The sequence below is a fragment of the Labrus mixtus genome, chromosome 15 (genome assembly GCF_963584025.1).
Source record: "Labrus mixtus chromosome 15, fLabMix1.1, whole genome shotgun sequence".
Classification (NCBI taxonomy): Eukaryota; Metazoa; Chordata; class Actinopteri; order Labriformes; family Labridae; genus Labrus; species Labrus mixtus.
In genome coordinates this window covers 28,408,271-28,435,770 of record NC_083626.1, presented here as the reverse complement: position 1 = coordinate 28,435,770, position 27,500 = coordinate 28,408,271, and the positions used below count along the sequence as shown (strand labels likewise).

At 44.5% G+C, this 27,500-nt stretch overlaps 2 protein-coding genes across 2 annotated transcripts in view; both read left to right on the top strand.

Moving 5' to 3' along the window:
* The window catches only part of abt1 (activator of basal transcription 1), a 4,942-nt gene extending 398 nt beyond the window's left edge, over positions 1–4,544 (top strand). The window contains exons 2-5 of the mRNA XM_061058351.1: positions 1,329–1,767; positions 3,275–3,450; positions 3,733–3,918; positions 4,002–4,544. Of these exons, the coding sequence (XP_060914334.1) occupies positions 1,332–1,767; positions 3,275–3,450; positions 3,733–3,918; positions 4,002–4,181 (978 nt within the window). The 5' untranslated portion in view covers positions 1,329–1,331 and the 3' untranslated portion in view covers positions 4,182–4,544. The remainder of the gene's footprint in view (positions 1–1,328; positions 1,768–3,274; positions 3,451–3,732; positions 3,919–4,001) is intronic.
* Positions 4,545–4,936: 392 nt separating this feature from the next.
* Positions 4,937–24,052, top strand: cdk16 (cyclin dependent kinase 16). The gene is made up of 17 exons (XM_061058349.1): positions 4,937–5,085; positions 6,837–7,031; positions 9,695–9,847; positions 9,979–10,091; positions 12,236–12,364; positions 12,798–12,854; positions 14,568–14,682; positions 17,625–17,719; positions 17,820–17,882; positions 19,264–19,387; positions 20,448–20,568; positions 20,660–20,757; positions 20,868–20,973; positions 21,143–21,185; positions 21,321–21,411; positions 21,870–21,944; positions 23,008–24,052. Exons 2-17 carry the CDS (start codon positions 6,908–6,910, stop codon positions 23,043–23,045), a joined length of 1,545 nt encoding a protein of 514 aa, XP_060914332.1. The 5' UTR covers positions 4,937–5,085; positions 6,837–6,907; the 3' UTR covers positions 23,046–24,052.
* Positions 24,053–27,500: the final 3,448 nt, after the last annotated feature.

Sequence of the window (27,500 nt, the reverse complement as noted above, 5' to 3'; positions counted from 1 at the left end):
CTGTCTCAATTATTCCCCCAGTTAACTTCATCATTTATTTTGTACTGTATATACCTCCTGTCTTTATTTTTATTTATATTTTTAGGGAGGGAGAGAATCAGTTATCACACACAAAGTGTCTTTGATGTAAACAGTCATCTTCAGGTATTTTAGTGTGAGGCATTATAAAATGATAACATGTTTCCAAACCAACAGACTTGAATTGATCCTTCAGCGTCTGATCGGACAGCCTGTGTGTGATATCGTTTTCAGATAAGAATGAAATGTTCAGTAATAGTTATATATTTACAGTCTGATTAAAGCTGGTGATAAAGGCACAACAGCAGGCTACTGCATTTAGAAGTGATGTCACGCTGAAACTTTTAGGTGATCAACACGTTCACCTCTGGGTGACCTAAAAATGAACCATCTGTAAATAAAATCAGTTAATATTCATTTTAATTTACTGTTTTTACAATAAAGGTAAAATAAGTCTATCATCAGGCTCAACGCCTGGATGTGAGGAGACGGTCTGGGCCGTTACGCAGGACAGAGAGGATTGTTTTTATCCATAGGAAGCTTTGTTATTATCAGTCAAACTTTAGTTTTCCATCAGTGAAGACAGGAGAAACTGGTAAGAAGTGTGGACAGAACTGAAGAGCGTCATGATGAGCGCGCAGTGCAGCGCCTCCTGTGGTTAAGTCCTGTAGCTTTGATGAAATTCTGGCAACTTGTGAGCAAATAAAACTAAAGAAATATCGCTCCTTGGATCTCTCTTGAAAACCTGCATTCTGTGTCACCTCTCTCAGGTGTTCAGCCTGTTTGCTGATGTGATGTATTACCAGCGTAATGCAGGAGCAGCTCGTGATACTCCCTGCTGAGAAGATAGTTCAAAGTGCCCCGTTTAATTAATATCCGTATCATGATATCAACCTTTACGTCGCTCATTATAGGTTTTAAAACAATTCGGGGAAAATAAGTATTACAAATATTTAATTTATCAATGGATGATGAAACCTGCTGTCGGGCCGTATGTCTGACATCCCTGTTTTAGATCTTTATCTGTTTCTTAAGGAGTCCTGAAGTCCCCAAAATGTAAAACAAGGTCGTGTAGGTTATTATCTTGTATTGGTTTATCTGTTTTGCCAAATCAATTTCATGCTGACACTAAACTACTGATTCAGAGAGGATGTTTTTTATTGGGCAGAGGAAGTCACCTGATGTCACATTCAACATGTGACTGGACGAGACGAAGTCAGGACCTGAGTGTCCAGACTCAGAGATGTTTATCTGTTCTGGATACAAACAACACTTTAATCTAATGACTCTGATTTCTGTTTGATCTGCAGAGGATGAAGAGGAGAGAGGAGGAAGAGGAGGACGGGAAGGAGAGAGAGGAGAAGGAGGAGGATACAGCTCAGAGAGGAGAGGAGGTAGAAGAAGGAGGAGAAGAAGAAGAAGAAGAAGAAGAGGAGGAGGAGGAGGAGGAGGGAGAGGAGGAAGAAGAAGAAGGAGGAGAAGAAGAAGAAGAGGAGGAGGAGGAGGAAAGAGCTGCTGCAGAGAGAGGAAGTGACGACGATGATGACGACGCTGATGATGATGATGATGATGACGATATCAAGAAACATTCTAAGCAGAAAGGTGCTGGAGGGACTTCCTGTTCAGGCAGGAAGTCTGTTCCAGGTATCATCTACCTGGGACACATTCCTCCGAGGCTCCGCCCCAAACACCTGAGGAACCTGCTGTCAGCTTACGGAGAGATCGGACGCATCTTCCTCCAACCTGAAGGTACGTCGTGTATTTATTTACATTTATTTAAATGTCTCCTCTGTCCTTGTTTTGACTCCTCATCCACTTGTCTCCTCTGTCCTTGTTTTGACTCCTCGTCCACTTGTCTCCTCTGTCCATGTTTTAACTTCTCGTCCACTTGTCTCCTCTGTCCTTATTTTGCCTCCTCGCCCACTTGTCTCCTCTTTCCTTGTTTTGACTCCTCATCCACTCGTCTCCTCTGTCCAAGTTTGACTCCTCGTCCACTTGTCTCCTCTTTTCTTACTTTGCCTCCTCGTCCACTTGTCTCTTCTTTTCTTGTTTTGACTCCTCATCCACTTGTCTCCTCTGTCCACGTTTGACTCCTCGTCCACTTGTCTCCTCTGTCCTTGTTTTGACTCCTCATCCACTTGTCTCCTCTGTCCTTGTTTTGACTCCTCGTCCACTTGTCTCCTCTGTCCATGTTTTAACTTCTTGTCCACTTGTCTCCTCTGTCCATGTTTTAACTTCTTGTCCACTTGTCTCCTCTTTCCTTGTTTTGACTCCTCATCCACTTGTCTCCTCTGTCCTTATTTTGCCTCCTCGCCCACTTGTCTCCTCTTTCCTTGTTTTGACTCCTCATCCACTTGTCTCCTCTGTCCAAGTTTGACTCCTCGTCCACTTGTCTCCTCTTTTCTTACTTTGCCTCCTCGTCCACTTGTCTCTTCTTTCCTTGTTTTGACTCCTCATCCACTTGTCTCCTCTGTCCACGTTTGACTCCTCGTCCACTTGTCTCCTCTGTCCTTGTTTTGACTCCTCATCCACTTGTCTCCTCTGTCCTTGTTTTGACTCCTCGTCCACTTGTCTCCTCTGTCCATGTTTTAACTTCTCGTCCACTTGTCTCCTCTTTCCTTGTTTTGACTCCTCATCCACTTGTCTCCTCTGTCCTTATTTTGCCTCCTCGCCCACTTGTCTCCTCTTTCCTTGTTTTGACTCCTCATCACTTGTCTCCTCTGTCCAAGTTTGACTCCTCGTCCACTTGTCTCCTCTTTTCTTATTTTGCCTCCTCGTCCACTTGTCTCTTCTTTCCTTGTTTTGACTCCTCGTCCACTTGTCTCCTCTGTCCACGTTTGACTCCTCGTCCACTTGTCTCCTCTTTCCTTGTTTTGACTCCTCATCCACTTGTCTCCTCTGTCCATGTTTTGACTCCTCGTCCATTTGTCTCCTCTGTCCTTACTTTGCCTCATCATCAGCTTGTCTCCTCTTTCCTTGTTTTGACTCCTCATCCACTTGTCTCCTCTGTCCTTACTTTGCCTCCTCATCAGCTTGTCTCCTCTGTCCATGTTTAACTCCTCGTCCACTTGTCTCCTCTTTCCTTGTTTTGACTCCTCATCCACTTGTCTCCTCTGTCCATGTTTTGACTCCTCGTCCATTTGTCTCCTCTGTCCTTACTTTGCCTCATCATCAGCTTGTCTCCTCTGTCCATGTTTAACTCCTCGTCCACTTGTCTCCTCTGTCCTTGTTTTGACCCTCTCGTCTCTGTCCTCAGATGGTCAGGTGAGGAAGAGGAAGAAGAAGTCGGGCTTGAGGAGGTGTGACTTCACTGAAGGGTGGGTGGAGTTTTCTGATAAACGAGTCGCCAAAAAAGTCGCAGCGTCTCTGCACAACACGCCGATGGGCACCAGGAAACGCCAACGCTTCTCCTCCGACCTGTGGTCCATCAAGGTGAGTCCGCCCAGCAACCAGTGACATCACAGCCTAACCTGTGACATCACTGTAAAGCCTGTCTGTCACTCACCTGTCTGTTTCTCACCTGTCTGTCTCTCACCTGTCTGTCTCTCACCTGTCTGTCACTCACCTGTCTGTCTCTCACCTGTCAGTTTCTCACCTGTCTGTCTCTCACCTGTCTGTCTCCTGTCTGTCTCTCACCTGTCAGTTTCTCACCTGTCTGTCTCTCACCTGTCTGTTTCTCACCTGTCTGTCTCTCACCTGTCTGTTTGTCTGTAGTACCTGCACAGGTTCCAGTGGACTCACCTGAGCGAGCGTTTGGCGTACGAGCAGACGGTGTTGCAGCAGAGATTAAGGACTGAAGTGTCTCAGGCGAAGCGGGAGACAAACTTCTACCTGAACAACGTGGAGCGGAGCGCTCACCTGGACAACGTGAGGAGGAAGAGGCAGAGAGACGGACAACAGGTAAAGTCATGTGAATCTACCTGTGACCTCTGGTGGAGTCAGAGTTGTTGTCAGCTGTTAACACTTTTATTTGTTGTTGTCAGGTGGACGAGAAGACATGGGACTTCACGCAGCGGCAGACAGAGGACGAGATCCAGTCGAAGAAGAAGAAGAAGAACTCCGTTACCCAGAAGCACCTGAACAAGGCCCGCCTCATACAGCAGAAGAGCCAATCGAACGTCTCGCTGCTGGCCAAGATTTTCAACTCAAATAAATCAGAGTGACAGAAGACGGACCTTGTTGGCTTTTCGGCAAGACTGTTGTCATGGGAACAGAAGGCAGACTGTGACACCCCCACCTTCAGGAGAGGACGGCTCAGTGAGGGAATGTTACCTGCTCAGGTGACAGTCAGACTCACCTGTACAGGATCTGAACCTGTCGTGTAACGTCTCTCAGTGTTGTACATAAAATGATTGACGTGTTTTATCAGCCCCCCGACACACCTGTGTTACCTGAACTTTACTCTTGACTCCTCCAGAAGTTTGATGAATAAAGATGAGACAGGTGACAGAAACTATTTAAGGTTTTGATATTCAAAGTTATTTTACACATTTTTATGACGATCTCAATAAATCAGTTTAAATATATGACTCTGTGTTCAGACTGTCTCACCTGACCAGGTATGAAAACATGATGGATGGATAATTAATAAAATAGGTGTTACCTGTTATTTACATCTGAACTGTGCTTAATTTTTTGTATAAATTAATACAAAAAATGAAGCAGCAATTTTTTACAGTATTTCTCCTTTTAATAAAAAATATGTAAATTAACATTTTTTATTAAAAGGAGAAATACTGTAAAAATTAATAGGCTATATATGAAGATTTTTGTTAAATTTTTAATTATTGTTTTAATTATTGTTATTTAATTTCATGACATCATAGAGGTGAAGCAGTTCATTAATTTCCTTCCAGTGATCAACATGTTTATGTTTACTGATTACTGCTGGGGTTACCGTACCGTGACGTCACTCCCGTGCTGGTGAGTGTTCTCGGTGAGGAGGACACACCGGAGGAGCGCAGCAGCAACATGGCTGCAGATTACTGGGAGCCACAACGATCCGACACTCTTTCAGCCTGAACCGAACCAAAGACAACCCGGGCCGGACCGGGACAAATCACCCCGGTGAGTAGGACAATCCCGCCGGGCTCCAGGTGTCTCCGGGGAACGGTTTTTATTACGACGTTAACGGAGCAGCAGCCCTCACCGATAAACCACTCCGCCCCCGCTGCTATTAATAACACACTGAGGACTGCAGGACATAGACGGGCCCCTCCTCAGCTCACTGATACACAAACATGTAGAGAATAAACACAGAACATAGACGGCTCCACAGAGGAACACAGAACATAGATGGCACCACAGAGAACCCAGATAATAGACGGCTCCACAGAGAAACACAGAACATAGACGGCTCCACAGAGGAACACAGAACATAGACGGCACCACAGAGAACCCAGATAATAGACGGCTCCACAGAGAAACACAGAACATAGACGGCTCCACAGAGAAACACAGAACATAGACGGCACCACAGAGAACCCAGATAATAGACGGCTCCACAGAGAAACACAGAACATAGACGGCACCACAGACGAACGCAGCATGTTAGCTGTCAGGTAGATGACCTGTCATTCAGGTGTTAGCATGTTAGCATGTTAGCTGTCAGGTAGATGACCTGTCATTCAGGTGTTAGCATGTTAGCATGTTAGCTGTCAGGTAGATGACCTGTCATTCAGGTGTTAGCATGTTAGCTGTCAGGTAGATGACCTGTCATTCAGGTGTTAGCATGTTAGCATGTTAGCTGTCAGGTAGATGACCTGTCATTCAGGTGTTAGCATGTTAGCATGTTAGCTGTCAGGTAGATGACCTGTCATTCAGGTGTTAGCATGTTAGCTGTCAGGTAGATGACCTGTCATTCAGGTGTTAGCATGTTAGCATGTTAGCTGTCAGGTAGATGACCTGTCATTCAGGTGTTATCATGTTAGCAAGTTAGCTGTCGGGTAGATGACCTGTCATTCAGGTGTTGGCATGTTAGCATGTTAGCTGTCAGGTAGATGACCTGTCATTCAGGTGTTGGCATGTTAGCATGTTAGCTGTCAGGTAGATGACCTGTCATTCAGGTGTTAGCATGTTAGCTGTCAGGTAGATGACCTGTCATTCAGGTGTTATCATGTTAGCATGTTAGCTGTCAGGTAGATGACCTGTCATTCAGGTGTTGGCATGTTAGCTGTCAGGTAGATGACCTGTCATTCAGGTGTTGGCATGTTAGCTGTCAGGTAGATGACCTGTCATTCAGGTGTTAGCATGTTAGCTGTCAGGTAGATGACCTGTCATTCAGGTGTTGGCATGTTAGCATGTTAGCTGTCAGGTAGATGACCTATCATTCAGGTGTTGGCATGTTAGCATGTTAGCTGTCAGGTAGATGACCTGTCATTCAGGTGTTAGCATGTTAGCTGTCAGGTAGATGACCTGTCATTCAGGTGTTAGCATGTTAGCATGTTAGCTGTCAGGTAGATGACCTGTCATTCAGGTGTTAGCATGTTAGCTGTCAGGTAGATGACCTGTCATTCAGGTGTTAGCATGTTAGCATGTTAGCTGTCAGGTAGATGACCTGTCATTCAGGTGTTAGCATGTTAGCATGTTAGCTGTCAGGTAGATGACCTGTCATTCAGGTGTTAGCATGTTAGCATGTTAGCTGTCAGGTAGATGACCTGTCATTCAGGTGTTGGCATGTTAGCATGTTAGCTGTCAGGTAGATGACCTGTCATTCAGGTGTTAACTTCTGTCTTTCTAGTAAAAAATATGGTATTTAATTGTGACATTCCAGCCCTCATGTCCCGTGTGTGTGTGTGTGTGTGTGTGTGTGTGTCCAGGTGTGGTCTCCAGGCTGGCTGCCCCGCCCCCTTCAGCATCCCGCCCCCCTCTGCCCCCCCGGGCCCCCCTCATGGAGAGGATGAGGAAGATCAAACGACAGCTGTCACTCACTCTGGGAAGGGGAGGGGCTGCGGGAGGGGACAGCATAATGGGTGACACAATCAACCAGGAAGTGACATCACACAGTGACTCAGGTAACACACGCAACAGGTGACCTTTATCAAACCTGACCATCGTTACCTCACGATGTTTCTTTACAGTGTTTCCTCGTGTTGTTTCCCCAGTTCTGGTGTTAAACTGGGTCCAGCTCCGGTTTTAAACTGGGTCCAGCTCCGGTGTTAAACTGGGACCAATTTCTGTGTTAAACTGGGTCCAGCTCCGGTGTTAAACTGGGACCAATTTCTGTGTTAAACTGGGACCAGCTCCTGTGTTAAACTGGGACCAGCTCCTGTGTTAAACTGGGACCAGCTCCTGTGTTAAACTGGGTCCAGCTCCTGTGTTAAACTGGGACCAGCTCCGGTGTTAAACTGGGTCCAGCTCCTGTGTTAAACTGGGACCAATTTCTGTGTTAAACTGGGACCAGCTCCTGTGTTAAACTGGGACCAGCTCCTGTGTTAAACTGGGTCCAGCTCCTGTGTTAAACTGGGACCAGCTCCGGTGTTAAACTGGGTCCAGCTCCTGTGTTAAACTGGGACCAGCTCCTGTGTTAAACTGGGTCCAGCTCCGGTGTTAAACTGGGACCAGCTCCTGTGTTAAACTGGGTCCAGCTCCTGTGTTAAACTGGGACCAATTTCTGTGTTAAACTGGGACCCGCTCCTGTGTTAAACTGGGACCAGCTCCTGTGTTAAACTGGGACCAGCTCCGGTGTTAAACTGGGTCCAGCTCCGGTGTTAAACTGGGTCCAGCTCCTGTGTTAAACTGGGACCAATTTCTGTGTTAAACTGGGACCAGCTCCGGTGTTAAACTGGGACCAGCTCCGGTGTTAAACTGGGACCAGCTCCTGTGTTAAACTGGGACCAGCTCCGGTGTTAAACTGGGACCAGCTCCTGTGTTAAACTGGGACCAGCTCCGGTGTTAAACTGGGTCCAGCTCCTGTGTTAAACTGGGACCAGCTCCGGTGTTAAACTGGGACCAGCTCCGGTGTTAAACTGGGACCAGCTCCTGTGTTAAACTGGGACCAGCTCCGGTGTTAAACTGGGTCCAGCTCCTGTGTTAAACTGGGACCAGCTCCGGTGTTAAACTGGGACCCGCTCCTGTGTTAAACTGGGACCAGTTCCGGTGTTAAACTGGGACCAATTTCTGTGTTAAACTGGGACCAATTTCTGTGTTAAACTGGGTCCAGCTCCGGTGTTAAACTGGGACCAATTTCTGTGTTAAACTGGGACCAGCTCCGGTGTTAAACTGGGACCAGCTCCGGTGTTAAACTGGGTCCAGCTCCTGTGTTAAACTGGGACCAGCTCCGGTGTTAAACTGGGACCAGCTCCGGTGTTAAACTGGGACCAGCTCCTGTGTTAAACTGGGACCAGCTCCGGTGTTAAACTGGGACCAGCTCCGGTGTTAAACTGGGACCCGCTCCTGTGTTAAACTGGGACCAGCTCCTGTGTTAAACTGGGACCCGCTCCTGTGTTAAACTGGGACCAGCTCCTGTGTTAAACTGGGACCAGCTCCTGTGTTAAACTGGGACCAGCTCCGGTGTTAAACTGGGACCAGCTCCGGTGTTAAACTGGGACCAGCTCCTGTGTTAAACTGGGACCAGCTCCGGTGTTAAACTGGGACCAACTCCTGTGTTAAACTGGGTCCAGCTCCTGTGTTAAACTGGGACCAGCTCCGGTGTTAAACTGGGACCAGCTCCTGTGTTAAACTGGGACCAGCTCCGGTGTTAAACTGGGACCAGCTCCGGTGTTAAACTGGGTCCAGCTCCTGTGTTAAACTGGGACCAGCTCCGGTGTTAAACTGGGACCAGCTCCGGTGTTAAACTGGGACCAGCTCCAGGTGTGATATTGAGCTCAGAGCAGCAGGATGTTGTTTCTAAATCTGTAGAAGGAATCTGAGAAAATCATATTCAGCTCCCACTACCACCACTGACTCCCACTTCATACTGGTTTAACTGGTTTAACTGAGCAGTTATTAAATTCATCAGTTTCATAAGAAGTAGAATCTTTGTTGATGTTGTGACATAAAGACGTCTCACTGTGGTTTAGTAGACACGTGTTGTTTATCCAGGTACTTTGTGGGATTATGTCCTTAGTGGTGGACAAAGTTTTCCTTCCTGCTCTAAAAGTAAAACTCCCTCTGTGATGTCCGTTAGGTGTGTTTGAGCTCCGTGTGTTTAACATTTGTTATCAAATCACCAAGAAAACATGACGACGACGTAAAGGAGGCGTGTCCTAACATATAGCACTGTTCCCTCCAAAAGACGAATCACACTAGCGTCTCCTCCGCCATTGTTGTAGACAAAACCTGATGTTGTATGTCCTGCCCCGTCTTGATTCTGATTGGTCAGTGACATTTTGAACAGTGACGTTGACTTCCTGTTTTCAACTGATGTCAAATCGTATGTCGTCGTCGTTATTTCATGTAAAGTAACGAGTGCTTTTAAATTTCTGTATTTGCTGCGGCATGATTGAAAAGTAACTTGATACACGACTAGTTACCAAAAGTGTAATTACAGTATTATTCAGATTAATCAAATAATACTGGACTAATAAGATAATCAATCAATCAATTAATTGATCAATCATCTCTTTCTTCTTCCTTTGTAACTCTTTTTCCTGCTTCTTTTTTTTCTACTCAATCAACCAATCAACATCCTCAATCACACCTAAACCCCGCCCACTACATGACCCCCCCCAAACAGAGGTGGTGTCTCGTCGTGGTTCTTCTTCTTCTTCTTCTTTGAAGGTTCGAGGTTCTTCTTCATCAGTAACGTCTCTTCTTCAGTCGTACGGCCGGAAACCAAGAAACCTCGGACGCAGCCTGAGCTCCTACCTGAACCACACCACACGCCTAGGTACACACACACACACACACACACACACACACACACACACACATTTTGCTGTGTTGTGCTGTTTGCATTGCTGTGTTTTTTCTGAAATGATTTATAATGGTGTGTGTGTGTGTGCGTGTGTGTACTGTCAGAGATCGTCCATGAGGACGTGAAGATGAGTTCCGACGGTGAAAGTGATCCTTCATCAGAGGAAGTTCAGAGTCCAGTTAGAGTCCGCATGAGGAACAAGAAAATCTCCTCCGAGGTACACACTCATACTACACACTCATACTACACACTCATACTACACACTCATAATACACACTCATAATACACACTCATACTACACACTCATACTACACACTCATAATACACACTCATAATACACACTCATAATACACACTCATACTACACACTCATACTACACACTCATACTACACACTCATACTACACACTCATACTACACACTCATAATACACACTCATACTACACACTCATACTACACACTCATACTACACACTCATACTACACACTCATAATACACACTCATACTACACACTCATAATACACACTCATACTACACACTCATACTACACACTCATACTACACACTCATACTACACACTCATACTACACACTCATAATACACACTCATACTACACACTCATACTACACACTCATACTACACACTCATACTACACACTCATAATACACACTCATACTACACACTCATAATACACACTCATACTACACACTCATAATACACACTCATAATACACACTCATACTACACACTCATAATACACACTCATACTACACGCTCATACTACACGCTCATACTACACACTCATACTACACACTCATACTACACACTCATAATACACACTCATACTACACACTCATAATACACACTCATAATACACACTCATACTACACACTCATAATACACACTCATACTACACACTCATACTACACACTCATACTACACACTCATAATACACACTCATACTACACACTCATACTACACACTCATACTACACACTCATAATACACACTCATACTACACACTCATACTACACACTCATACTACACACTCATACTACACACTCATAATACACACTCATACTATACACTCATAATACACACTCATACTACACACTCATACTACACACTCATACTACACACTCATAATACACACTCATACTACACACTCATAATACACACTCATACTACACACTCATACTACACACTCATAATACACACTCATACTACACACTCATAATACACACTCATACTACACACTCATAATACACACTCATACTACACACTCATACTACACACTCATACTACACACTCATAATACACACTCATACTACACACTCATAATACACACTCATAATACACACTCATGCTACACACTCATAATACACACTCATAATACACACTCATACTACACACTCATAATACACACTCATACTACACACTCATACTACACACTCATACTACACACTCATAATACACACTCATACTACACACTCATACTACACACTCATACTACACACTCATAATACACACTCATACTACACACTCATAATACACACTCATAATACACACTCATGCTACACACTCATAATACACACTCATAATACACACTCATACTACACACTCATAATACACACTCATACTACACACTCATACTACACACTCATACTACACACTCATAATACACACTCATACTACACACTCATACTACACACTCATAATACACACTCATACTACACACTCATACTACACACTCATACTACACACTCATAATACACACTCATAATACACACTCATACTACACACTCATAATACACACTCATACTACACACTCATACTACACACTCATACTACACACTCATACTACACACACATAATACACACTCATACTACACACTCATACTACACACACATAATACACACACATACACAAAAATCTCCACCATCTCCAAGTTTTTCTCTACCTGTCTGTCTCTACCTGTCTGTCTCCCATCTGTTTTTCTCTCTCCATCTGTTTTCCTCCACCTGTCTGTCTCTCTCCATCTGTTTTCCTCAACCTGTCTGTCTCTACCTGTCTGTCTCTCTCCATCTGTTTTTCTCTCTCCATCTGTTTTCCTCCACCTGTCTGTCTCTCTCCATCTGTTTTCCTCAACCTGTCTGTCTCTACCTGTCTGTCTCTCTCCATCTGTTTTCCTCCACCTGTCTGTCTCTACCTGTCTGTCTCTCTCCATCTGTTTTTCTCCACCTGTCTGTCTTGTTTTACCTGTCTGTCTCTCTCCACCTGTCTGTCTCTACCTGTCTGTCTCTCTCCATCTGTTTTTCTCCACCTGTCTGTCTTGTTTTACCTGTCTGTCTCTCTTGTGTTTCAGGACATAAACAAACGCCTGTCGTTGCCGGCTGATATTCGTCTTCCTGACGGTTACCTGGAGAAGTTTAATGTGATTGGTCCATCCCTGTTTGATCAGCCAATCAGCAGGCGGCTGCGCAGAGTGTCTCTGGTATGTCTGTTTGATTCCTCTCTGTTTCTATTCACCATATTCACACGTTTATGTTAAAGTTGGTGTTAGCCTGCAGCGGCTTCATGCTAACGTGAGCTGTTGTCTGGAAGCTAATTAATCATTAAATCAGTGAATAACTTCAAAAATTACCCTCCATACTCTCAGTATCTAACATTGTTTCAGTAGCTGTTCAAATCCCAACATTTATACGACTTACAAACATTAAAATCTTTAAAAAACAACATTACTATTCAGACTCTGAGTGTGATGTCAGAGGAAAATGGCCGCCAGTAGAATTATGTTGCAGCTTCATCGATTTTTACATTTTCAATGTTTTAGAACAGATTATTTAAACCCTGTACCTCTGCCTGCCTTTCGGTCTCTCTGCTTACCTGTCTGTCTGCCCTTCCTGTCTGTCTGTCTCCCTTTGCAGTCAGAGATTGGTTTTGGGAAACTGGAGACGTACATCAAACTGGACAAACTGGGAGAGGTGAGGACATCCATGATGACAGCAGAATAAACCGTTAAACTGTAACTAACATGTATTATTATGACATATACATTCAGAGAGACAGAGAGAGAGAGAGACAGGTGCTAGGTGAGCTAGGTCCCCCAGCGGTCTCACCTGTTTCTCACCTGTCTGTCTCTTACCTGTCTGTTTCTCACCTGTTTCTTACCTGTCAGTCTCTTACCTGTCTGTCTCTGACCTGTTTCTTACCTGTCTGTTTCTCACCTGTCAGTCTCTTACCTGCATGTCTCTTACCTGTCTGTCTCTTACCTGTCTGTCTCTTACCTGTTTCTTACCTGTCTGTTTCTTACCTGTCAGTCTCTTACCTGTCTGTCTCTCACCTGTTTCTTACCTGTCTGTTTCTTACCTGTCAGTCTCTTAACTGTCTGTCTCTCACCTGCCTGTCTCTTACCTGTCTGTTTCTCACCTGTCTGTTTCTTACCTGTCAGTCTCTTACCTGTCTGTCTCTCACCTGCATGTCTTTTACCTGTCTGTTTCTCACCTACCTGTTTCTTACCTGTCAGTCTCTTACCTGTCTGTCTCTCACCTGCCTGTCTCTTACCTGTCTGTTTCTCACCTGTCTGTTTCTTACCTGTCAGTCTCTTACCTGTCTGTCTCTCACCTGTCTGTCTCTCACCGGTCTGTTTCTCACCTGTTTCTTACCTGTCTCTCACCCATCTGTCTCTCACCTGTTTCTTACCTGTCAGTCTCTTACCTGTCTGTCTCTCATCTGTCTTTCTCTCACCTGTTTCTTACCTGTCAGTCTCTCACCTGTTTCTTACCTGTATGTCTCTTACCTGTCTGTTTCTCACCTGTCTCTCACCCGTCTGTCTCTCACCTATCTGTTTCTCACTTGTTTCTTACCTGTCTCTCACCCGTCTGTCTCTCACCTGTTTCTTACCTGTCTGTCTCTCACCCGTCTGTTTCTCACCTGTTTCGTACCTGTCTCTCACCCGTCTGTCTCTCACCTGTTTCTTACCTGTCTCTCACCTGTCTGTCTCTCACCTGTATGTCTCTTACCCATCTGTCTCTCACCTGTTTCTTACATGTCAGTCTCTTACCTGTCTGTCTCTCACCTATCTGTCTCTCACCTGTCTGTCTCTCACCTGTTTCTTACCTGTCTCTCACCTGTCTGTCTCTCACCTGTTTCTTACCTGTCTCTCACCCGTCTGCTTCTCACCTGTCTGTCTCTCACCTGTTTCTTACCTGTCAGTCTTTTACCTGTCAGTCTCCCACCTGTCTGTCTCTCACCTGTCTGTTTCTCACCTGTTTCTTACCTGTCAGTCTCTTACCTGTCTGTCTCTCACCTATCTGTCTCTCACCTGTCAGTCTCTTATCTGTCTGTCTCTCCCCTGTTTCTTACCTGTCTCTCACCTGTCAGTCTCTTACCTGTCTGTCTCTCACCTATCTGTCTCTCACCTGTTTCTTACCTTTCTCTCACCTATCTGTCTCTCACTCGTCTGTTTCTTACCTGTCTGTCTCTCACCTGTTTCTTACCTGTCTCTCACCTGTCTGTCTCTCACCCGTCTGTTTCTTACCTGTCAGTCTCTTACCTGTCTGTCTCTCACCCGTCTGTTTCTCACCTGTTTCTTACCTGTCTCTCACCTAGCTGTCTCTTACCTGTCTGTTTCTTACCTGTCTGTTTCTTACCTGTCTGTTTCTTACCTGTCTGTCTCTCACCTGTCTGTCTCTCAGGGCACGTACGCCACAGTGTATAAAGGTCGAAGTAAACTAACGGAGAATCTTGTCGCTTTGAAAGAGATTCGACTTGAACATGAAGAAGGAGCTCCGTGTACTGCGATCAGAGAAGGTACATGAACACAAACCCACAGTATGAATACTACTTCTCAGCATCAGTGTTTCTACACAGTGTGTGTCAGTGTTTCTACACAGTGTGTGTGTCAGTGTTTCTACACAGTGTGTGTGTGTCAGTGTTTCTACAGTGTGTGTGTCAGTATTTCTACAGTGTGTGTGTCAGTATTTCTACAGTGTGTGTCAGTATTTCTACACAGTGTGTGTGTCAGTATTTCTACACAGTGTGTGTCAGTATTTCTACAGTGTGTGTGTCAGTATTTCTACAGTGTGTGTGTCAGTATTTCTACACAGTGTGTGTGTCAGTATTTCTACAGTGTGTGTGTCAGTATTTCTACAGTGTGTGTGTCAGTATTTCTACAGTGTGTGTCAGTATTTCTACACAGTGTGTGTGTCAGTATTTCTACACAGTGTGTGTCAGTATTTCTACAGTGTGTGTGTCAGTATTTCTACAGTGTGTGTGTCAGTATTTCTACACAGTGTGTGTGTCAGTATTTCTACAGTGTGTGTGTCAGTGTTTCTACACAGTGTGTGTCAGTGTTTCTACACAGTGTGTGTGTCAGTATTTCTACACAGTGTGTGTGTCAGTGTTTCTACACAGTGTGTGTGTCAGTGTTTCTACACAGTGTGTGTGTCAGTATTTCTACAGTGTGTGTGTCAGTGTTTCTACACAGTGTGTGTCAGTGTTTCTACACAGTGTGTGTGTCAGTATTTCTACACAGTGTGTGTGTCAGTGTTTCTACACAGTGTGTGTGTCAGTATTTCTACACAGTGTGTGTCAGTATTTCTACACAGTGTGTGTGTCAGTGTTTCTACACAGTGTGTGTGTCAGTATTTCTACACAGTGTGTGTGTCAGTATTTCTACAGTGTGTGTGTCAGTGTTTCTACACAGTGTGTGTCAGTGTTTCTACACAGTGTGTGTGTCAGTATTTCTACACAGTGTGTGTGTCAGTGTTTCTACACAGTGTGTGTGTCAGTATTTCTACACAGTGTGTGTCAGTATTTCTACACAGTGTGTGTGTCAGTGTTTCTACACAGTGTGTGTCAGTGTTTCTACACAGTGTGTGTCAGTGTTTCTACACAGTGTGTGTCAGTATTTCTACACAGTGTGTGTCAGTGTTTCTACACAGTGTGTGTCAGTATTTCTACACAGTGTGTGTCAGTGTTTCTACACAGTGTGTGTGTCAGTGTTTCTACACAGTGTGTGTGTTAGTGTTTCTACACAGTGTGTGTGTCAGTGTTTCTACACAGTGTGTGTGTCAGTGTTTCTACACAGTGTGTGTGTCAGTATTTCTACACAGTGTGTGTCAGTATTTCTACACAGTGTGTGTCAGTGTTTCTACACAGTGTGTGTGTCAGTGTTTCTACACAGTGTGTGTGTCAGTGTTTCTACACAGTGTGTGTCAGTGTTTCTACACAGTGTGTGTGTGTCAGTGTTTCTACACAGTGTGTGTCAGTGTTTCTACACAGTGTGTGTGTCAGTGTTTCTACACAGTGTGTGTGTCAGTGTTTCTACACAGTGTGTGTCAGTGTTTCTACACAGTGTGTGTCAGTATTTCTACACAGTGTGTGTCAGTGTTTCTACACAGTGTGTGTGTGTCAGTGTTTCTACACAGTGTGTGTGTCAGTGTTTCTACACAGTGTGTGTCAGTATTTCTACACAGTGTGTGTCAGTATTTCTACACAGTGTGTGTGTCAGTGTTTCTACACAGTGTGTGTCAGTGTTTCTACACAGTGTGTGTCAGTGTTTCTACACAGTGTGTGTCAGTGTTTCTACACAGTGTGTGTGTCAGTGTTTCTACACAGTGTGTGTCAGTATTTCTACACAGTGTGTGTCAGTATTTCTACACAGTGTGTGTGTCAGTGTTTCTACACAGTGTGTGTCAGTATTTCTACACAGTGTGTGTGTCAGTGTTTCTACACAGTGTGTGTCAGTGTTTCTACACAGTGTGTGTCAGTGTTTCTACACAGTGTGTGTGTCAGTGTTTCTACACAGTGTGTGTCAGTGTTTCTACACAGTGTGTCAGTATTTCTACACAGTGTGTGTCAGTATTTCTACACAGTGTGTGTGTCAGTGTTTCTACACAGTGTGTGTCAGTGTTTCTACACAGTGTGTGTGTCAGTGTTTCTACACAGTGTGTGTCAGTGTTTCTACACAGTGTGTGTCAGTGTTTCTACACAGTGTGTGTGTCAGTGTTTCTACACAGTGTGTGTCAGTGTTTCTACACAGTGTGTGTCAGTATTTCTACACAGTGTGTGTCAGTGTTTCTACACAGTGTGTCAGTATTTCTACACAGTGTGTGTCAGTATTTCTACACAGTGTGTGTGTCAGTGTTTCTACACAGTGTGTGTGTCAGTGTTTCTACACAGTGTGTGTCAGTGTTTCTACACAGTGTGTGTCAGTATTTCTACACAGTGTGTGTGTCAGTGTTTCTACACAGTGTGTGTCAGTGTTTCTACACAGTGTGTGTCAGTGTTTCTACACAGTGTCACAACCTGGCTCAACAGAGCAGTGACAAAAGAGGGAGACCACACATAGTCGGCAACGTTATTCAAAGGAGTTTAATTAAATTATTAAATTAAACAGTGTTAGACCTGTGAGGAGGTCAGTGTTTATGCAGTTATGAGAGTGTGTGTGTGTATGAATGAATAAATGAGTATCAAACTCCAACCAAAGCACAAACAAATGTTAACAGCAGTATGCAGGAGAGAAGAGAGCGAGTAGATTGAGCAGGTCTGCTTTGTAGACTCCCAAACCAGCCAGCTCAGGTGTGCTGCATTAGAGTCCTCCCTGACTCCACCCACATCTACCTGCAATAAGGAGAACACAGCCAGCAAAGGGAGACAAGCAGGAAGAGGCCAACATTGAGGCCGTCACAACAGTGTGTGTATTAGGTGTGTGTAGTAATGTGTATAAAGTTGTGTATTTTCTTTCTCAGTTTCCCTGTTGAAGGATCTCAAACACGCCAACATCGTCACGCTTCATGACATCATCCACACACAGAAATCCCTCACCCTGGTGTTTGAGTATCTGGTGAGACACACACACACACACACACACACACACACACACACACTCAAACAATTCTCTGTCATTGGGTGTATTGATTTTATTGATTTTTTATTTTTTTCAGGACAAAGATCTTAAACAGTATCTGGACGACTGTGGAAATGTCATCAACGTTCACAACGTCAAAGTAAGAAGAATATTTTTATCTGTACAGCTGTACTGCTGTTTGTATTCACAGTACAGTTCTGTGGTTCGGTCACCATGGCAACTGTTTAGTCGCATTGTTGTTCAGGTTTTTTTGTCGGTTGGTTGAAAAAGGTGTGGCAGTAGGTCTGGGCGATATGGCCTAAATTTGATATCATGATATTTTTTTGCATAATGTCGATATTCGATATGACTCGATATTTATCGTATTAAAGTTTATAAATGCAGTCTAGAAAACTGAATCTCCACTGTATAAAAAGAAATATCACTGGCCCGACCTTTGTAATCACTGCCCCAGGAACATTACTTTTGATTCAAAGAATAACAGTCACCAATTTACTCTTGAACCATTCTGATGCAAAAGTCAATTACAACTTTTATTTAATTAATTGAGCTCTAATTATAAACATATTGTGTATTTTTCTTATATCTATGTGCTCATGTTTATTCACCATGCTGCTAACTGTAAGAGTCTACTTCATCTGATATTAATATGAGGCTGTGATAGATCTGGAATCTCTCCTTCTTTCTTCTCTGTGAGAAACTCTTCATCCTTACATCTTTACTTTAGGAGCTCTCTTAAGGGCTAACATGTTTTGTGAATAACTTTTATCTTTACCAGGATCTAGTCTTTAACTTTAACGTGTTCCAGCTCCTCCAGCTGTCTGTCACTGTGGATCAAACTTTTCTCTCTTCTGTTTTAGTCATGCTCTCACTCTCCACTCTTCCGGTGATTTTTTTCCTTTGAATGCTGATTTAAACTCAGCTTTTGTCGGGATCTGATGGTTTTAATCTGTGTGAGAGTGTACAATACGAGTGCAGCGAGCGGGAGTGACAGCAGTGAAGCCGCCAGCTGAACGTGCAATCAGCTGGACTCTGTCAATCATTCATCCGGGCCAGTGGGACACTTATGATGTCGAGCCCTGCGTTATGAACCCTTTTTTTGGAAGTAATTCGGCCTCGCTCGCATCTTTCTCTTTCTCCTCCGTGTTGGTCGCTTATAAGAGCGAGGCTACTCAGCAGCAGGAGTGGAGTCTCCTCCGCCCTTTCGTCTCCGCGCAACAAGCGCTGCTGCGGAAATCTCGCAGAGCAACAAAGTATCGCGAGAAAACTTTGAAGTAGTTAAAAAAATAAAATCGATGTTCCCTTTTCCATATCAAGCATTAATTAAATATCAATCGAATCGAGCTTCACGATATATCGCCCATACCAACATATGAAGCCACGCCCCTTTCTCGTCTGCTTTGTCTGCATGTGACCGTTTCAACGCTAATGTGGGCGTTTTTTCATTATCATTTTCATGTGCTTTGATCTTAAACGGTGTTGACCGGTACCTGCAGTGACCCTTGTGGTGTTTCTCTCAGCTCTTTCTGTTCCAGTTGCTGCGTGGTTTGTCGTACTGTCATCGGAGGAAAGTTCTCCACAGAGACCTGAAACCCCAAAACCTGTTAATCAGCGAGCGAGGGGAGCTGAAGCTGGCGGATTTTGGTGAGTCAGCTTGAAGTGTTTACCGATTTTAACTGAGAAGGAAGATTGCCATCATGTTCCATTAGTCCACCTGCCACTTTAACTGGTCTACTGACCCCTTTAACTGGTCTACAGACCACTTTGACTGGTCTACAGACCACTTTGACTGGTCTACAGACACCTTTAACTGGTCTACAGACCACTTTAACTGGTCTACTGACCCCTTTGACTGGTCTACAGACCACTTTGACTGGTCTACAGACCACTTTGACTGGTCTACTGACCCCTTTGACTGGTCTACAGACCACTTTAACTGGTCTACAGACACCTTTAACTGGTCTACTGATGGTGACCCCTTTAGCTGGTCTACAGACCACTTTGACTGGTCTACAGACCACTTTGACTGGTCTACTGATGGTGACCCCTTTAGCTGGTCTACAGACCACTTTAGCTGGTCTACAGACCACTTTGACTGGTCTACAGACACCATTAACTGGTCTACAGACCCCTTTGACTGGTCTACAGACCCCTTTCACTGGTCTACAGACCACTTTGACTGGTCTACAGACACCATTAACTGGTCTACAGACCCCTTTGACTGGTCTACAGACCCCTTTCACTGGTCTACAGACCACTTTGACTGGTCTACAGACCCCTTTCACTGGTCTACAGACCCCTTTGACTGATCTACAGACCACTTTGACTGGTCTACAGACCCCTTTCACTGGTCTACAGACGGTGACCTCTTTAACTGGTCTACAGACCCCTTTGACTGGTCTACAGACCACTTTCACTGGTCTACAGACCCCTTTCACTGGTCTACAGACCCCTTTGACTGGTCTACAGACCCCTTTCACTGGTCTACAGACCACTTTGACTGGTCTACAGACCCCTTTCACTGGTCTACAGACCCCTTTGACTGGTCTACAGACAGTGACCTCTTTAACTGGTCTACAGACCTCTTAATCTAAAATAACCTCTATGATGATGTCATTCAGGTGTCGCAGAGTCTTTGATGATGTCATTCAGGTGTCACAGAGTCTTTGATGATGTCACTGAGGTGTGTGTTTTTGTGTTTCAGGTTTGGCTCGAGCGAAGTCGATCCCGACGAAGACATACTCTAACGAGGTGGTGACGCTGTGGTACAGACCGCCCGACATCCTGCTGGGTAGCACTGATTACTCCACCCACATCGACATGTGGTCAGTCCTGTGCTACTGTTGGTGTACGCTGTAGTTCATTATAGAACTACAACTTCAAATGACCGAGCTCTGCCTGTCTGTCTGTCTGTAGGGGTGTTGGTTGTATCTTCTATGAGATGGCGACAGGGCGTCCTCTGTTTCCTGGTTCGACGGTGGAGGAGGAGCTTCACTTCATCTTCAAACTGCTCGGTGAGCCAATCAGCTTCCGTTATTCCGACTGAACTCTGCGTGTGTCTGAGTTTGTGTATTTCATGTATTGTGTGTGTTTATTTTGTGTCTTTGATGTGTTGTGTGTGCAGGGACTCCCACAGAGCAGAGCTGGCCTGGGATCAGTTCAAACGGCGAGTTTGTGACGTACAATTACCCTCAGTACAGAGCTGAACGACTGAGTACACACACTCCGAGGTACACAACTTTACTACACACAGAAACACAGCTGTAATAAACATGCACCTGACTTTATTACACACAGGAACTCGGCTGACTGACAAGCAAACAAAAACAAGAAAATAAAGGAGACTTAAAGCTGTTAGTGTATGGAGATATAACTCTGTGTGTGTGTGTGTGTCTTCAGGCTCAGCAGTGAAGGTGTGGACCTGTTGTCAAAGTTCCTGCAGGTCAGTAAATATAAAAAAAATCATAATAAAAAAGATGAAAATAATAATACTGGGACTGTGAAGATCAGGACAGGAAGTGACATCATCAGGCCTGTTTTTTGTGTTTTTTTTGTTCAAACTTTATTTCAACTGCAGTTTGAAGGGAAGAAGAGGATCTCGGCAGACGGGGGCATGAGTCATCGATACTTCAGTAACCTTGGAAACGGTGTGATCTCACTTCCTGACTGTAAGTTTAAAAATGACCGTTGCCCCGGTTTTGATGACATCACAAAGTCACTACGAGGCCGTTCACACCTTACATTAACATCCAGCCAGGTGATCCGATAACAGGCAGGTATTGTTTACACACGTTGAGTCCTGAGGACGGCTCAGACTCGTTTATTCACGTTGGTTAGGTTGTGTAAACACTCGTGTGTCCAGGGAGCATTAAGGACCGCGCCCTCAAACGAGGTAATCTGTGATACTGTGATCTGTGACACCCCCTGCCGGGTGAAAACGATGATCCAGTCAGTCTTTTTAAACAGGGAGCGTTTGTCTGCAGCAGAGGTCATTTTGACCTCGACCACTCAAAGGAGACACATTATTAATGCAGAGTGTAAACGCCGTACTGAAGCGGCGTCCAGCTGTGATCAGATCACAGATCACAACGAAAGGTGTCAACAGATTCTGTGATGTTTGTTTCAGCAACGTCCATCTTCAGTCTGCCGGAGATACGACTGGAAAAAGAGACACTCAGACCGACTGTCCCTCCTGAGCCAGGTAACACACACACAAACACACACACACAAACACACACACAGATCAGACACACACACACACACAAACACACACACAGATCAGACACACACACACACAGATCAGACACACACACACACACACACACACAGATTAGACACACACACACACAGATCAGACACACACACACACACACAGATTAGACATGCACACACACACACACACACAGATCAGACACACACACACACACACACACACACACAGATTACACACACACACACACACACACAGACACACACACAGATTAGACACGCACACACACACACACACACACACACACAGATCACACACACACACACACTCACACACACACACACACACACACACACACACACACACACACAGATCACACGCACACACACACAGATTAGACACACACACAGAACACACACACACACACACACACACACACACAGATCACACACACACACACACACACACAGATTAGACACGCGCACACACACACACACACACATATATAATGTATTTACATACAATTTTAATTAATATATAAAATTATTACTTATATAATTGTTCTTTTAATTATAGTATTTTTTTATGTTCAACAAAACTGTATTTGCTATTTTTCACAGTAAAATTGTATTGCATGCCTTTTGAACGGCCAATCAGAAAATTTCCTAGCCTCAGCCAATCAGAAAATTGGATTGCTCCTTCACATTCTAAATGAAATTTTAGCTGCGATACCACAAATGGCCTGTGGTGGGGCCCTACGTCTCACACTTTTTTGACTTTACTAAGTAAATGAGGACCTTCTCTGAAACTCATACAGATCATTCATAGGGATCAAAGGAGCACATCCTAGCATTCTCCTTGTGTGGACCAGGCAAAATGTCCACACAAGCAGAAATGTCCTCACAATAAAGGTGTTTTGCCATGGGTTGGTCCACACAAGCATAGAAATACAAGTGCGCACACACACACACACACACACACTTAAACTGGTCTAATCAGTCAGCAGGTTTTGTAGTAAATTTACTCCAATTAGAATTTATTTTTTTTCTTGCAGCAAATAGTCCAACGAGGAGGCGGAGTCTGCTCTTCTGACATCATCAACAAGGCGGGGTCAGACATGATTGATGATGAGAAGAAGAATGGAGGATTCTTTTTTTTCTCTTTTTGGAGGAGAACCCGCTGCTGAGGAACAGGAAGTGTGACATACAGACGCAATAAAGACTCACCACTCGTCCAATCAGTTAACAGCATGTTGTTGCTAACGGCAACAGATCCACCACAGCACACGACCCGATGAATGACTTGAAGTTTATTGCACACATGAGATGTGGGTGTGAAGTCTGTCTTCCTTTTTCACAGATTTTTTAAATACTTTTATCAGGATCCTGGAAAACCCGGAATTCTTCTGACGCAGCCTCGTTGTCATGGAAACACCTGGATACAGTCACACCTGCAGTGTGCGGCGTGGTGTCTGGAGTTAACCTGAAGTTGTTTGACTTACTGAACGGTATGACATCAGTGATGACATCATAGAAATGGACTGATGACGTCACAGGCTGCTGGAGAATCATCAGTTTGAAGTCAAGCAGGTGAAGGTTGTGACATCATCACGTGACAGGAAGTGAGTTATTTTTCATAAGCAAATTTAAACTGAAGATGAGATGAACCGTCACATTTATAACCTCAGAGTTTTAGCGTGTTTTTAAACGTGTTTTTAACGTGTTCAGAGCTGCTGCAGTTTAAACGTCAGTGTTAGTGTCATTATTAATCTGAAGAAGCCATTTTATTCTGAAAGAAACCTGCTGAACAAAACTCTTATTCTGAAAGAGTGAAACTGGTTTCTGCTGTACTGCATGTGTGTGTGTATGAGTGTGTGTGTGTATGTGTGTGTGTGTGTATGTGTCTGTGTGTGTGTGTGTGTGCACTCAGACTGTATGCTATAATACTGTTGATATATACTAATACTGTAAAGTGTGTAAAACTGAGGAGTCAGAGCCGTGGAAGAAAGATTTAATTTGAAAAGTTCACAGATAGTTTCCTGTTTTTTAGTTGTCAAAAAAAAAAAAAAAACACTTCCTGTTCAGCAGTCAAAAACAAAATAAGTCAAAGGGCGAGACAAGCCACCCCCGTCAGTCGACTGTTAATCCACTCGAAGCTAACTGCTAGCCAACATTCAGCCGCTGGGTGCAAACGGCCCGCTGCTCAGAGGCCGATGCCGTTTTGGAAACCGCCTACTATTCTAGGGATTAAATATCCCGTCTGACCTGGGAACGCCTCAGAACCCCCCAGGAGGAGGAGCTGGAAAACGTTGCTGGGGAGACGGAAGCCTGGGTTGACTTACTGCGTCTGCTGCCACGGCGACCTGATCTCGGATAAGCGGACGAAAAATAGATGGATGGATTACAGTCTGCATCAGACCAGTGTTCCTCGCGTTCGGTTTCCCACAATGCAAAGCGTCAGGTCAGAAATGGAAATGACGGACTGCATCGTCCATCATAACAGAGGAAAAAACCACGCTCAGACCAAACCACACAAAGAGACCACCAGTTGTCTTCGTTGATTCTCTAAACTGTGAAAATCTAAATCAACGTTTAGATTTTAGCTGGGCTGTTTACTTCCTCACTCCAAGACCGGAAACCAGCCTAGCCGGGCCTGGAGGTCAGACTACAGACTGGAGGTCAGACTACAGACTGGAGGTCAGACTAGAGGTCAGACTACAGACTGGAGGTCAGACTACAGACTGGAGGTCAGACTACAGACTGGAGGTCAGACTGGAGGTCAGACTACAGACTGGAGGTCAGACTACAGACTGGAGGTCAGACTACAGACTGGAGGTCAGACTGCAGACTGGAGGTCAGACTGGAGGTCAGACTACAGACTGGAGGTCAGACTACAGACTGGAGGTCAGACTACAGACTGGAGGTCAGAATACAGACTGAAGGTCAGAATACAGACTAGAGGTCAGACTACAGACTGGAGGTCAGACTACAGACTGGAGGTCAGAATACAGACTGAAGGTCAGAATACAGACTAGAGGTCAGACTACAGACTGGAGGTCAGACTACAGACTGGAGGTCAGACTAGAGGTCAGACTACAGACTAGAGGTCAGACTACAGACTGGAGGTCAAACTAGAGGTCAGACTACAGACTAGAGGTCAGACTACAGACTGGAGGTCAGACTACAGACTGGAGGTCAGACTAGAGGTCAGACTACAGACTAGAGGTCAGGCTACAGACTGGAGGTCAGACTACAGACTGGAGGTCAGACTAGAGGTCAGACTACAGACTGGAGGTCAGACTACAGACTGGAAGTCAGACTACAGACTGGAGGTCAGAATACAGACTAGAGGTCAGACTACAGACTAGAGGTCAGACTACAGACTGGAGGACAGACTAGAGGTCAGACTACAGACTGGAGGTCAGACTGGAGGTCAGAATACAGACTAGAGGTCAGACTACAGACTAGAGGTCAGACTACAGACTGGAGGTCAGACTACAGACTGGAGGTCAGAATACAGACTAGAGGTCAGACTACAGACTGGAGGTCAGACTACAGACTAGAGGTCAGACTGGAGGTCAGACTACAGACTGGAGGTCAGACTACAGACTAGAGGTCAGACTACAGACTGGAGGTCAGAATACAGACTGAAGGTCAGAATACAGACTGGAGGTCAGACTACAGACTAGAGGTCAGACTGGAGGTCAGACTAGAGGTCAGACTACAGACTAGAGGTCAGACTACAGACTGGAGGTCAGACTACAGACTGGAGGTCAGACTACAGACTAGAGGTCAGACTAGAGACTGGAGGTCAGACTACAGACTGGAGGTCAGACTACAGACTGGAGGTCAGAAGTCAGACTACAGACTGGAGGTCAGACTACAGACTGGAGGTCAGACTACAGACTAGAGGTCAGACTACAGACTGGAGGTCAGACTACAGACTGGAGGACAGACTACAGACTGGAGGACAGACTAGAGGTCAGACTACAGACTAGAGGTCAGACTACAGACTGGAGGACAGACTACAGACTGGAGGACAGACTAGAGGTCAGACTACAGACTGGAGGTCAGACTACAGACTGGAGGTCAGACTACAGACTGGAGGTCAGACTACAGACTGGAGGTCAGACTACAGACTACTGTCCAACGCAGTAAATTTCAAAGCTTGATCCAAAAGGAACTGGAGTTGGTTGAAGATCTTGAAAACGTTTCACCTCTCCTCCTCTATAAGGCTTCTTGAGTTCTAAACTAAATGGTGGACGGAGCGAGAAATGTAAACCACTGCGAGAAGAAGAAGAAGATATACTTCATTGATCCTGCAAGGGGAAATTCAATTTCATGAGCGTGCTACTCAGAGCTCAGGAAGTCATCTAGCACCTCTCAAGCTTTGGTCTGCATTGGGACTTGAGCCGGTGACCCTCCGGTTCCCAACGCCAGTCCTTACAGACTGAGCTACTGCCGCCCCTTATCGGTAGTCATCCTCAGGAACAAGGATGACGTGCAGAGGTCGTTAGCTTAGCGAGCGTAGCAAATACAGCATGCTATGTTCGATAGTATGTAGTAGGCGGTTTAAAAAAATGGCCCAGGGGTCTTTGAGAGGCTCGTAACGTGTGGAGGGTGTGGCCTGTTTGTGGTTGGGGGCGGAGCTTTGTCAGCAATGTGTCATTTTCAGAAGTTTTTAAAACATTTTTAGACTTTTGTCATTTCAGACAAAAGTTCTGATTTCCTTTTTTTTTTTTTTTTAGGAGTGTTTATATTTTTTAAAACGCGCCGATGTTGATGTAAATGTTTATTTTATAGCTGTGGAGATTTATTAGCAATAGAGAAATAACGATGACGGACTATTAATGATTGATCGGTGTTTACTGTGTTTGAGTCGGAGGAATCTGTTGAGCCTGCTGTAAAAATCACATACGTAAGTGTTTGTATATGAGCGATAACAAAGACGTACCTTCCTGATGTTTTATTATCGGAGGTGGAATGAAGGCGGATTACTTCAAGGTGACGGAAAGAATCATTACAGGTGATTCAAGAAACATTCAGTGCACAGTTCAACAAACCACCGGAACATTTACAAAGTGTGAAATATCAGAAACCAGGTTTTTTATCAGTTATCAGAAATGTTTGTGTTTCATATTTTAAAGAATATTTTTGTTGCTCAGCATGAACAGATTTAAATCAGATCCCCCCGAGAGAGAAGAGTTTCTGAAGGTTTAGTTTTTCTCTGAATGAAGGAAGTGATGTAAGAGGGGGCGGAGTCAACGAGAAATGTAGTTTATGTTAGCTCATATTTTACGATGATTGTTGAATGTAACTAAAAGCCGATGACATGTAAGTAGTTTACAGTTATATTTATTTTTACACGCACGTTTGGATCTGCTGTGTCGCTCTTCAGAAAAAAACAACGGTTATATCTCAAAGCAAACGACGAATACTGATCGTTCAAAGTGATCCAGATCAAGCGGTTAACCTGGTTCAGGGGCAGGTTCCTGAGATCTGACGGATGCAAACTAAATAAGTAACCATGCAAAACGCCTCACCAGCC